Here is a 12,386-nt window from a genome sequence, read left to right on the forward strand (position 1 = left end):
TGCACATCACTTTTGTTAGCTCCCTTAAGATTACTTGACTACCCCTCTACAGTTTCTGGCTAGCAAACACCTACATGGCTCCTTCCTGTAGTTGATGACGAATCCCCTCCTTGTGACGCTACCGTCTGTCTTGAAGTACAAGATGAAGTTGTTCCTGAACGTATCTGTTGGCATATAAGAGGCACGAACTAAATTATAAAGATACAACATTTACACACTCATTCTGACCAGCGTATGGAAACTAACAAAACACATGACTAAATATTAATGATATAGCTTTTTGTGAGTTTGGTGACGCCGCTTAATCAATATTTCAGATAGATCATGGCGTATCATGTGTGAAGAACGCCCGAATCGGCGCAGGCATGACGCTTGAAACCTACAAACAAGGAACGGCGCTCGCAAACCCGAATCTGGGTTTGGACTCTTGATCATAGGTACATTCGAACGCGTATTGCAGCGACTGACCCAAGGGACGCCCCTGACCCTCATGTTTAATGATATTTGTAAAATGTGTTCCACATTAAACCAGAATTAAAACCAGCACCCTGCCACACACACATAAAAAAAGAAATGTACGACGTTTCTTATTTTGTTAGTTATATTCCATTGTTCTGCGCCATTGATATCACGAGTTGAAACAGTTAATCTTCAACAGATAAAGTAGTTGAAAGATACAAAATAATATTAAGAGTAAAATGTAATTCTCACATGTGAGAACACTGCCGGCGTACAGAGAGCTCCCGCAGTATTTCCTGCTGGAAGTTGAGCCGAACTGGAGCGAGTCGTAATGGCAGCTGGACTGATCCTCCAGGAGAAAGGTCTGTACAGTGAGCTGCAGAGTCTGCAGGCTGGATTTCCCCTGTACAGTGTACGTACAGTAGGCGTTGTTAGGGTAGTAGGAGCCGTCTCCAGGGGTGCTCTCTATAGTGCCCTCGTCGGCCGTGTAGGTCAGGTTACAGCTGACTAGACACAAGCAGAACATTGACAGCAAATACAGCGTAAGGGAATTGTGGTAAATGATATAAAATTGAATATATTACATAGCTTCTGATATTGTTCAAAGTTATTTTTATAGAATTGAATTGTAGTGAATATCTGAAGTAGTGAGGCAAACCGATCTTTCAAGAGCAAGTAAACTGAAGCCGTGCTTCCTCAACACTATCAGACAGAGTGTAACATCTGGTAACAAGCTTGTTGGTAACGGTGGTTTTTCCATTTGTAAGTATTTGAGACAGCTACTATAATAGCTAAAACATAATTCATATATCTAAAGATCTTCCAGCAACTGTCTTAGGAGAAACTAGGTTACTTACACACAATTATATGTTGAACAACAAAACAGAATCAAATATATTTCTAAAAATGTCATAGGGAAATGTTGAATATTTCCTAAACATCGAAAAACAATGAAAATATGCTTTTTTATGGCCTATGTTGAATAAAGGACCACCAAAATACTTCTAATCATTCACTATTTTTTTTAATATGGTGCCCTTAATGAAACCAGTTTTCTTAAAACACCAATCATTCTAATTGTCTTTACAAGCCAATGCATGGAACTGAGTCATCAATAAATGTATTGCCGCTGTCCAAAGAGTAATAGTACTGTTATTTCCATTTAGAAAAAAACCCATAGCGGCATGGGTGGCGTAGTCGTCAAAGACGCGGCAGTTCTCTGTGCAGAGTTGCTTCCCTCGAGCACAATAGAAACCTATGATTGTGGGTGCAAATCCCGGTTCGCCCTGATTATATTTCTAGGTTTGACAGCATCATACCCGTGCTCGTGGGTTTCACCAAAATGGGAGACGAGCTACATCACTTCGGGCTTTCCTCCCACATTAAGCTGACGCGCCCGGATATAACTGGAATACTGTTCAAAGCGGCGGTAAACCACACTCACTTGCTCACTCACTTTCTCACTCTGACAAATATCCCCATTACGCCACTATTTTTCATTTCTTCGACTCTTTCAGTAGCAAAAAAACTTAATATTTCAGACTTGATGTGAGCTCTTCTAACAGAAGATTTTTTACAATACATCTCATAATAGCAATACAAATAACAACATACAAGTATTTTTATCCATCAAATCAAACATATGGAATCGCCCCATATTAAATGTGTGCAAAAAATGCTTCAAAACGACAACGCGACAATGTTCCGTTCCAGAATTCCATACAAACGCTCTACAGAAGTCTATTAATTGAACATATGTTGAACGATGTTGATAAAATGTGAGTGAGTGTCGTACTGCCGGCTGTCACGGAAAGCTCGTGCAAAAAGAGTATGAGTATCTCTATTCAGTGTTGGAGGGCCCGGGTCGGCTCGTTCGTACCCAGGAGTCGAAATCCACCGGTGACAAATAGTTCGTTGATTTTGAATGGTGGATTTATTTCTAGACAGATTCAATTGTTGCTTATTCTGAACTTGTGTATTTTCCTGAATTGCCGGATGTCTCAACATGGCGGTGTTAAGGCCAGTTGTCTGTCGACAGTGGGTGTATTGCAAACGAAATCAAATCAGACCATGTGCAATGAACTAACTATTTGTAGTAAACCACATGTACCAAGACTATTGCAACTATGTTGTGACATAGAACTGAATCCTGGCCCACGAGTACGTAGTCAGAAGGGACCAACTGAAAAGCAAACGAGACTCCCTTATCACACGAGTGTTGACAGCGATAATGACGAGCAAGGCGACATTGTTTCTATGTTCAGAGACATTAAGAAGGAAATACAGTCTTTAAACTCAAGGTTTGAGAGTTTCAGGGAAGAGTTCATGGACGAACAAATTCGTTTGAAAGAAGAAAATAAGGAACTTAAGACTAAACTTGAGAAGCTTGAAGTAAAGTTTGACAGATACGAAGCCCAGAGCAGAAGGAACAACATCATAATACATGGTCTTGAGGGCGTGGCCGGCGAGTCGTGGGACGACACAGAGAAGTTAGCCCGTGACTTCATGAGTGAGAAGCTTGGGGTGAAAGACGTAGATAAGTATTCAATTGAGCGAGCACATCGCTTGAATACTAAATCAAAAGTTAAACCTGTCATCGTTAAGTTTACCTTTTTTAAGGATAAAAGTTGCGTTTTGGATGCAGCCAAAACCAAACTCCGAGATGATAAATCGTTGAGAGTTGTAAATGATCTCACTGAGAGGGTAAGAAATGTTCGATCAGAGCTGATACCGTTCATGGTTCAAGCCCGAAATGATGGTAAAAGGGCATACTTAACATATGACAAATTGGTTATATCTGATCAAGTATATGTTCTGGCAGATGATGGCAGTTCACTGAAACCAGTGGGTACCACCAGGCGAGTTCCTCACCCTGGTCGTAATGCTGGCACATATAGAGCTGCACAGGGAGTCCACGAGCTTCATGAGGTGCTTGAGAACCAACCCATGAGCCACAAGGTGGGACACTCCAGGGGTGAGCAGGAAACTTAGGGACTCGGCAGTGGTCTGGACCACAAACCCATAGTGGACACTGATTCCCGCTTTGGTAGTTGCCACATAGATATGTCAACTTGCCTACATATATGTTCATGGAACGTTCAAGGACTGCTAACAAAAATAAATGATACTAATTTTAAAAGTTTTCTTGAAGGGTTCGATATATTTTGCCTAATTGAAACAATGGTGTACAACGTTGATAAAATCCGTTATCTGTTTAATGATTATATCTGTCTCCCTGTCCCAGCAAAACGTATAAGTACATTTGGTAGATTTTCTGGTGGCGTAGCACTGTACATAAGAAAGACATATGCTCACTACTTCAAGAGAATTCACCCAGAATGGGAAAACTGTGTGTTAGTAAGCTTATTAGGCTGTAGAGAACCAGTTATTTTAGGAGGAATATATATACTGCCAGAAAATTCCCCATTGTATGAAAATCCTAAAGGTAATGGTATTGAAGAGCTTGATGATAAAATAGCTGCCATTAAGTCCGAACATGATAGTGACATAGACCTACTCCTATTTGGGGATTTGAACGCTCGAGTTGCACAGCAGGATGATTTTATTATTGAAAGTGAAGAAGATGTAGATTTGCTGAATCTAGGGGAAATGTATAGCTCTGATGTATTCTGTATGCCTAGAACTTCTCAGGATGAAAAAATAAATAAGTTTGGTTTATCACTTCTTTACATCTGTAAACTTTGGGGTATCCATATAGTTAATGGAAGAAAGCTTGGGGACAGTGAGGGGTGTTTTACGTTTATCGGCTTTAATGGAATGAGCTTGATAGATTATTTTATAGCATCAACTACTATATTTGATCATATTACCAACATGTTTGTGCATAGTCGTACAGAGAGTGATCACTTACCAATATCATGCCATTTTAGTTATTGTCCAAATCCAATCCCTCAGTATCCCAAAGATAACGTACATACAACAAGTATCCCAAGATATATTTGGGAAGAAGGTGGAAAACAACAATTTAACGCCAATTTCTCTTCGGATAAAGTACAATCAATTATTCAGAAATTCTCTAACTTAGTAAATGAGAACATAGATGAAGCTGCAGATGAATTAACAAATCTATTTTATGTTGCAGGGTCTCATTTTGAGAAAGTAAGGAAAGTACAATCAGATGCATTTCAGGTTCATAATCAACCTCAGTGGTTCGATAATGAATGTAATGTATTAAAGAAGTTGAAATACAACCGTTTGCACCTTCTTCGAACAACAAAAAGTCCCCTAAATTTGAGGTTGTACCTTGAGTCTAAAAGAAATTTTAGAAAATTATGTCATGAAAAACAAGAGTGTTTTAAGCAAAAAACGATTGAGTCCATAAATTCCGCCCTACTAAATAAAAACTGCCAAACTTTCTGGAGTAGTGTTAAACGTTTATTACAGTACCGCAGTCGAAAATCTGGGGTGCCACCGTCTGTATGGGTTACTTACTTTCATGAACTTTTAAATCCTGAACAAGTTTCTGATAATGAGTTTGATAAATCTGTGGCAGATTTTATCAGACATCATGATCCTCTGAATTGTGAGAAATGTAACGATACTGAGGTGCTTTCAGATATGATAACAGATGAGGAAATAAAACAAGTATTGAAAACTTTAAAATTAGGTAAGGCGCCTGGATCGGATGGAATACCACCCGAGTTTTATAAATATTGCATGAATATCGTCCCATACTTAAATATACTTTTCAATGCCATTTTAAAGACAGGGACTTTCCCTTGTGCCTGGAATATTGGCCTTATAATTCCTTTGTATAAATCTGGTGAGTCAACAAATCCTAACAATTATAGAGGAATATCCCTCTTAAATATAATGGGTAAAATATTTACTTCTGTTGTTGAACATAGACTTAGATACTGGGCTGAAATCAATGAGATGTTATCGGAATCCCAAGCTGGTTTTAGAGAGGATCATTCAACAACTGATAATATTTTTGTTTTGCAGGCGTTGTGTCAAAAGTATTTAAGAAAACCAAAACATCGCTTTTATGCCGCCTTTATAGATTTTAGAAAGGCGTTCGATTTTGTTGATAGAAAGAAACTATTGTTTGTACTTCTCCAAAAAGGCGTTCATGGTAAAATGTATAAAGTTATTGAAAATATGTATAAAAATGTTTGTGCATGTGTGAAGATAAGTAATAGCAGATCGGATGTTTTTAACACCTCTTGTGGTGTAAGACAGGGCTGTATGTTGAGCCCATTATTGTTTATCCTCTTTATTAATCAATTAGTGTCTGAAATTGAGGCAAGTGAATGCCGGGGCATTTTTGTAAATGAAGTTATTGAAACAATTAAGCTGCTGCTCTTTGCAGATGATGTTGTCCTACTTGCAGACTCTGTGATAGAATTGCAAAGAAAATTAGATATATTAGAATTATTTTGCAATAAATGGGCAATGGAGGTAAATATGGAAAAATCAAATATTATTGTTTTCAGAAACGGGGGGTATCTAAAAAAAGTGGAAAAATGGTTTTATAAATCTATGGAAATGCAAGCAACTTCACATTATAAATACCTGGGCATTATATTTTCTTCCAGGTTAATCTGGTCTAAAGCTTGTGAGACTATTTCATTACAAGCTAGAAAGTCATGTTTTCCGTTATTTCAACTTATGAAAACTTATCCAGATATATCTTTGAAGACAATTGTTGCTTTGTTTGATTCAAAAATTGCACCCATTCTATATTATGGCAGTGAAATTTGGGGATATACATACAGAGGATCTATAGAAAGAGTACAAAGTTTATATTTTAAAAGATTTTTGAAACTGGGAAAACAAGCGTCTTCAAGTGCCGTTTTGGGCGAAGTTGGCCGTTATAACCTATGTATAAATTATTTTAGCAGGTGTCTAAAATATTGGTGTAGACTTATTCGTATGAATCCGAAGCGTTACCCCTATGCCTGTTATAAAATGTTACAGTCACACGATGCGATTGGGGCTTTGAACTGGGTTTTACATGTCAGGATGTTGTTATTTCAAACAGGTTTTGGTTATGTCTGGATTGCTCAGGATTGTGGAAACACGAAGGGTTTCATAACTATGTTTAAACAGAGATGTGTAGATATGGAGATACAGAAATGGTTTCAAAAGATTACCAGCTCACATTTCCTGTCACATTATAATTCATACAAGTCATTACTAGCGCCAGAGATGTATATCACATCGGGTGTTTTAGATAAAGACTTGATCTGTGTATTAGCTAAGTTCCGCACTCTTTCGCATAGTTTGAAAATACAAAAACTGCGTTATAGTAAAAATAATGCGAAAACAAATGTTGATCAGCTGATGCTATACTGTGACCAGTGCGATGAATTAGTTGTAGAGGACGAGTACCATTTTGTACTACTCTGTTCATACTATAAGCAAAGTAGAAACACATTTATTCCACAGTATTACCATAAACATCCTTCTCGTCAAAAATTAATTGAACTAATGTCCTCTACAACACATTCAACAATCAAAGGTCTTGCTTTGTACCTAAAGAGAAATTTGAAAAACACAAGAAACAAACAAACATAATTATGTAGTATGTATTACGTCACATATTATGGAAACATTGTAAATCAACTGTGTGAGATCCACAAATAAGTTAGATATAAATGTATTGTACTCTGGTCCACGAGGCCTCCAATACTGAAATAAAGAATCTATAATCTAATTGAACATAAAACCTATTTTTGAACATTTTAAGAAACGTATGGGATAATGATTGCAAAACAAAATATATTAGGAAATGTTGAGTAAAACCTATATGAGACTCATCTTAGATGTTATTCAACTCCACCCGCAATCTTATACGAATTTCAAGAATAGATGTGAAAAGCTTAACCACAATAATGTTTAACAGTGGGATGACCCAAAACATATTCGAATCCACCTGATTAAAAAACTTGTAGAAAGAAATTAATCATACCAACGATCCAACTTCCTGGAAACACTCCCGCGACAAATTCTGTATTTAAAAGTAATTCTGAATTCAGAACGATATTATAAAGCGATATTTTTTATATGTACCAGGGTGTCATAAAATCCGTTAACAAATACATGTACCAAGACACATTGTATGCAAGACGCATGCTAATTACAACAGGGGGAGATCCATCTACTCGTATACTGAAGTGTGTATCGTCAGGAACAAACATCATCAGAATCTAGACATGCCAAGGGGGAGTCGATAGTGTGTCATGTATATCGGGAAATGCCATGCATACTTACGTGTTGGCGGTGCTGCTGCTGTTGTTGTTGTTGTTGTAGTGGTTGTGGGAACATCTGAAAAGATATAACCAAAAAGGCATGATCACATTTCGTAAACATTTCTATTTCTAATGTTCAAGGAGTCTGGTTGTAGTTGGTAGTCGCATCGAAATCATCACATTTCAACCGACATGCATGTGTTTAGTATCCAATATGAATACTTCACAACAGCTTTGGTCAACCTCCTGGCATCTTCTTCAGTGATCGTATAGCGCCGTTATAATATAAACATCTTTAAACCAGGATTTAGCAATTACCAGACTCTGTCGCAACTTCTCAGTGCACATCACTTTTGTTAGCTAGTCACAAATATCTGTCTGAAAGAAAATATATTCATTGTGACGTTGTGTCTACAGTGTACATACGACTAAGACAATGCCAGGAGTTTTACTCACTTTCTGTGTAGGAGTATCTGATCAGAACTCCCCTCTTCTGGGTGGAACTGTCACTGTGGAAAGTGATGTTCAGATCCCCATCAACGATGTTATCTGGAATAGAAGGACATTTTCAGAGATGTGTTGCGTTAACGTACATTGATTACTGCATGTTTTATGATAGATTAGGTAGATACATGTTTAGATAAATTGAATGCATCATTGAGGATAATTGCTAAATGGCTATTGATATGTTCAGAAATGTACATTGCCTAAATCTTATTGTTAAAGGCAATGGAAGTGATAAAAAAACTAGCATTGGCTAATTAATGAAATATTCTTTATCTCTGACATAACTCTGCACAATGTTTCATAAGTTTATGACTCGTATACCAGTTTTACACACGTTGTATCTATCCCTCAATGCAGATATATCGATAAAATACGTTTTGTTTTTTACAATAGGTACCTGGCAATACACTGCCTCTAGTTACTTCCTTCCCCTATAATTTGGAATTTAAAGGTACCTAGAAATGTCCAGTAGGCTCTCCTGCACGTGTAGTCAGACCTTTTATGAAGTAAGTGTAGAATAACCTATTTTTATAAGCCTCCTACTTGGCTTATCGTCCAGGCTACAAAGTATAGTGAATGACACAGACAGACAACTATTTCAAGCCTCATTTGGTCGTACATATTTTTTAACATAAATCGGTATACGTCCATATCTCAAACGGTGATATGACTTACGTATGTAAGATATGGGTGAAATCCTCGTTCCGCACATCCTGGAGGAGGAATAGCCGTCGTAGAGGACCTGGACATAGTCCATGCTGCAGGAGGTGGAGAAACTGTTACTGTAGGAGGAATAATATCTCTGCACGTCGAACTCCTCCAGTGTAATGTTAACAATCCATGCCCCACCTGCTGGAGGCCTGATGGTGAACAGACAGTCAAGGTTAGGTGAGTAGGTGGCGCTGCCATCGTCAGGGACCTGGATCTCCCCTTGAGCATCTGTCAGGACTTGGACACAGCTGTCTGTGGATGAGGCAGGAGACATGTCGACTATGGGTATGGTTCTGTGTGATGCTCATTTAAGGAAGACTTTTGTCCTAAATTCACTGAATATATTTTGTGAGTAATACCTTCTAGAATAACTATGAGAGATTACAAAAGTCCAGATGGAAGGAAGCCTCGATTCTCATGTACATCTGCTGCAGTAAGGACATTCGTATGTCACGTTTAATCAAGCCCACTTACTCCCTATTACATAGAAAAATATACGTTTGTTAATACTTACTTTGTTCATATGAATAAGCCATCACAAATCCTCGTCTTAGTATAGATCTATCAGTGACGAAGTTGATGACAAAATCACCTCCAAATGCATTATCTGAAAAATGTCATTTGTGCTGATGCAAATAAAGGTTATAAGAATGTTCAAAATCAAATATCTTATACCTCCCTGTTACATGCTTCCAATACAGCCTTCATCCATGTCTCCACACAAGGATTGTCTTGGTTGACTAGAACGCACAACATGTCTTAGATCGCTCATTAAGTATGACATACAAAGTGATAAATAATAATGGGTGCTAGACATCCAGATCACACTAAGTACATTCAGAATGTTAACTCAATGTATACAGTTTACATACTTGTAATCGTAAGTACAGTAGATCTTTTATCTACAACAGTCATCTTGTATGCCTTACTTCAGAGGGCCGTATTACACAATGCAATGTTTATTATACAAACATTGTAAACATATATATCACTATACTGAATGACACTGTTGCACCTTTTAGTATTGTTTGTTTATGGCTACATGGTTAGAGTTTAACAAATGGCAAATCGTCTGAAATGCTACATTGGTGTCCCAAATATATTTTTACGAGAATGATTACAAACAAAATAAATCCAAATATTATTCTAGATAGGTACGAATAAGAATATGTGCAAGGCCTTGACAATAATAACTTCATATACTATTAGATGATAGCTTGGTTATGATTTGAATAAATCCATATGCTCTTCAAACGTGAATCTGTTCTGAAAAATCTGTAGCTTGTATACTTTGTTCATGCGAAGCTTTTGGCCTTTTGGAAGGCCTTTTGAAGTCAAAGAAGCACTCATACAATGTTTCATAGCGTGCATACGTTTTGAATGTGTTGTGTTTACACAATTAAGTCCACATGTCGAAGTGATTCCAAGTGTCAGCATCATCTGCCAGTCCACGAATACACTCTTTGTACTTTCCCTCCTCGCGTATTGAGTTAAACCACACTCATGGTGGTTTTCAATCAATATGAAAACAGTCTTTGTCTTTTCTCCTTCAAGAATGCTTCTCTTGAGACTTGCTTGGAATTACGTTTTACAGTTTATTTAAGTTTTCATAACATTTGAAAACGTGCGAAAACGTTATCGAGATTAGTGTGTGGTATCTTGTTGATGTAGGAGACAGAGTGAACTGACAAGTTACACATGCCTAGCACAAAACGAAGAGTGTCATGTCTGCATTGACAGAAACGGTTGCAGCAGCTGATGTAGTAGCCTATTGTTAATGTAGAATATAAATAGAGGATTCATCACGAGTGTTTTTTAATATGGGAAATATCAACCGAGTCTTAGTTAATCGGTATTTGCCGAGCCTTTGGCGAGGCAAATACCGATTAACGGGACGAGGTTGATATTTCCCATATTAAAAAACACGAGTGATGAATTCTATTTATCATTTTCACATTTTTGCTTCCCAATTAAGGAATAATTGCATTAAACATTAACATCAGCAACTTGTGGAAATCTTACTTATAGATCGTGCGTAGTGATACATGTTTTCCATAGCCGTGTAAACCAAAATAAACAACCTCTTAACTCCTTTATGGCATATTCCTTCGCTGAGAAAAAAAGTTCCTCGGATTATTTTAAACAAAATACTTGAACAGACTTTTACAGAATAATTGAAATAATGTCTCCAACATCAAAGGTATCCATGTTGTTTGTAAACACCTACTCACGTGCACTGGCGAAAAAAGTCCCACTTGCGGTTATCTAATTTGCATATCTAATTTGCATACTTATGTCATTGGGGTATGACATACATGTTTTTATGTCATAAGCTTATGTCATGGATAAATGCTTTAGTTAAATGATAAATGTCATTAGCAGAATCATGCCACGCACATACGCATTGAGACAGAAGATTATGTACTTTTCAAAAGTGGTGGTCTGATTTGTCTGGCTGTGATATAAGAAGACCAAAGACGCACACTGTACATTGTTCACATGTTTGCCCTTAAATATGTCTGAATAAGAAAAGTAGGTTTATAAACTGAGGGCCAAAAGAAACGTTACCAACATTAACTGATTTGCCACTTTGAAACAAAGATGCCGACCTGTTCAAAAACAGTAAAGAACACATCTCATACAACCTTCATGTTCTCTGTCGTTCTTGGCACGTGCCTTGTGGATTTTGGGAGATATTGGTGTTTTTCAGCAACTTTTTAAAACATTCTTTCCAAAATTATCGTGCAATTTCCGGGTATAAATTACGCACGGATCTGTTTCCTATCATCGGTTGCGATGATTAACACCAACGAACATGCCAAGACTGACCGCTGTCCAGAGGGAGAGCACCATAGGTATGCTGCAGATGGGCCCGACACAGAGAGCGGTTGCCATTAACATGAACTGCTCCAAGATGACCATTACCAGACAGACTGGCAGAACCGCAGACAGACCACGGAGTGGCAGACCAAAGGTCACGACCCCGCAGGATGACCGATTTTACGGGTACTTCATCTGAGGAACAGATTTCTGTACCCCTTAAAGCCCGTATTACTAGAGACTTCCTCAACGCCAACAACGTGACTGTCCTGCCGTGGCCAGCACGATCACCAGATCTGTCACCCATCGAACATCTCTGGGACCAGCTGGGGCGTCGTCTTTGGAAACGTCAACATCCTCCCTTCACGAGACAAGCGTTGATCGTTGCCCTCAGTGAGGTATGGAATCGGATACCTGCAGTCGATGTGAGGACGTTTGTCTCTCAGTTCGACGCAGCATTCGAAGATGCATTGCCGCTCATGGAGGTCATATCCCGTATTGAAAGGTCTGGGCCGTTGTCACCTCAAAGTTGTAACTAATGTTATTGATCGAATACTGGTCAAATGACCCTTTGTCAAGAAATGTCCCCGTCGGAGGTCAAGGACTTTGTTGTTGAATCAGTAAATTTGCATTTTACTGTTCTGAATGATGAATTTCTACAATATTATTGTTACT

At 38.1% G+C, this 12,386-nt stretch overlaps 1 protein-coding gene across 2 annotated transcripts in view; it reads right to left on the reverse strand.

Annotated features, from left to right (window-relative positions):
* Positions 1-12,386, reverse strand: part of LOC139476986 (cubilin-like) — a 58,442-nt gene that overhangs the window by 5,262 nt on the left and 40,794 nt on the right. For both annotated transcript variants that reach the window (XM_071259536.1, XM_071259537.1), the window contains 6 exons: positions 9,406-9,498; positions 8,856-9,143; positions 8,130-8,222; positions 7,696-7,749; positions 712-966; positions 75-164 (listed from right to left, as the gene is read on the reverse strand). In XM_071259536.1, the coding sequence (XP_071115637.1) occupies positions 75-164; positions 712-966; positions 7,696-7,749; positions 8,130-8,222; positions 8,856-9,143; positions 9,406-9,498 (873 nt within the window). The remainder of the gene's footprint in view (positions 1-74; positions 165-711; positions 967-7,695; positions 7,750-8,129; positions 8,223-8,855; positions 9,144-9,405; positions 9,499-12,386) is intronic.

The sequence above is a fragment of the Haliotis cracherodii genome, unplaced genomic scaffold (genome assembly GCF_022045235.1).
Source record: "Haliotis cracherodii isolate W230 unplaced genomic scaffold, xgHalCrac1.p SCAF_30, whole genome shotgun sequence".
Taxonomy (NCBI): Eukaryota; Metazoa; Mollusca; class Gastropoda; order Lepetellida; family Haliotidae; genus Haliotis; species Haliotis cracherodii.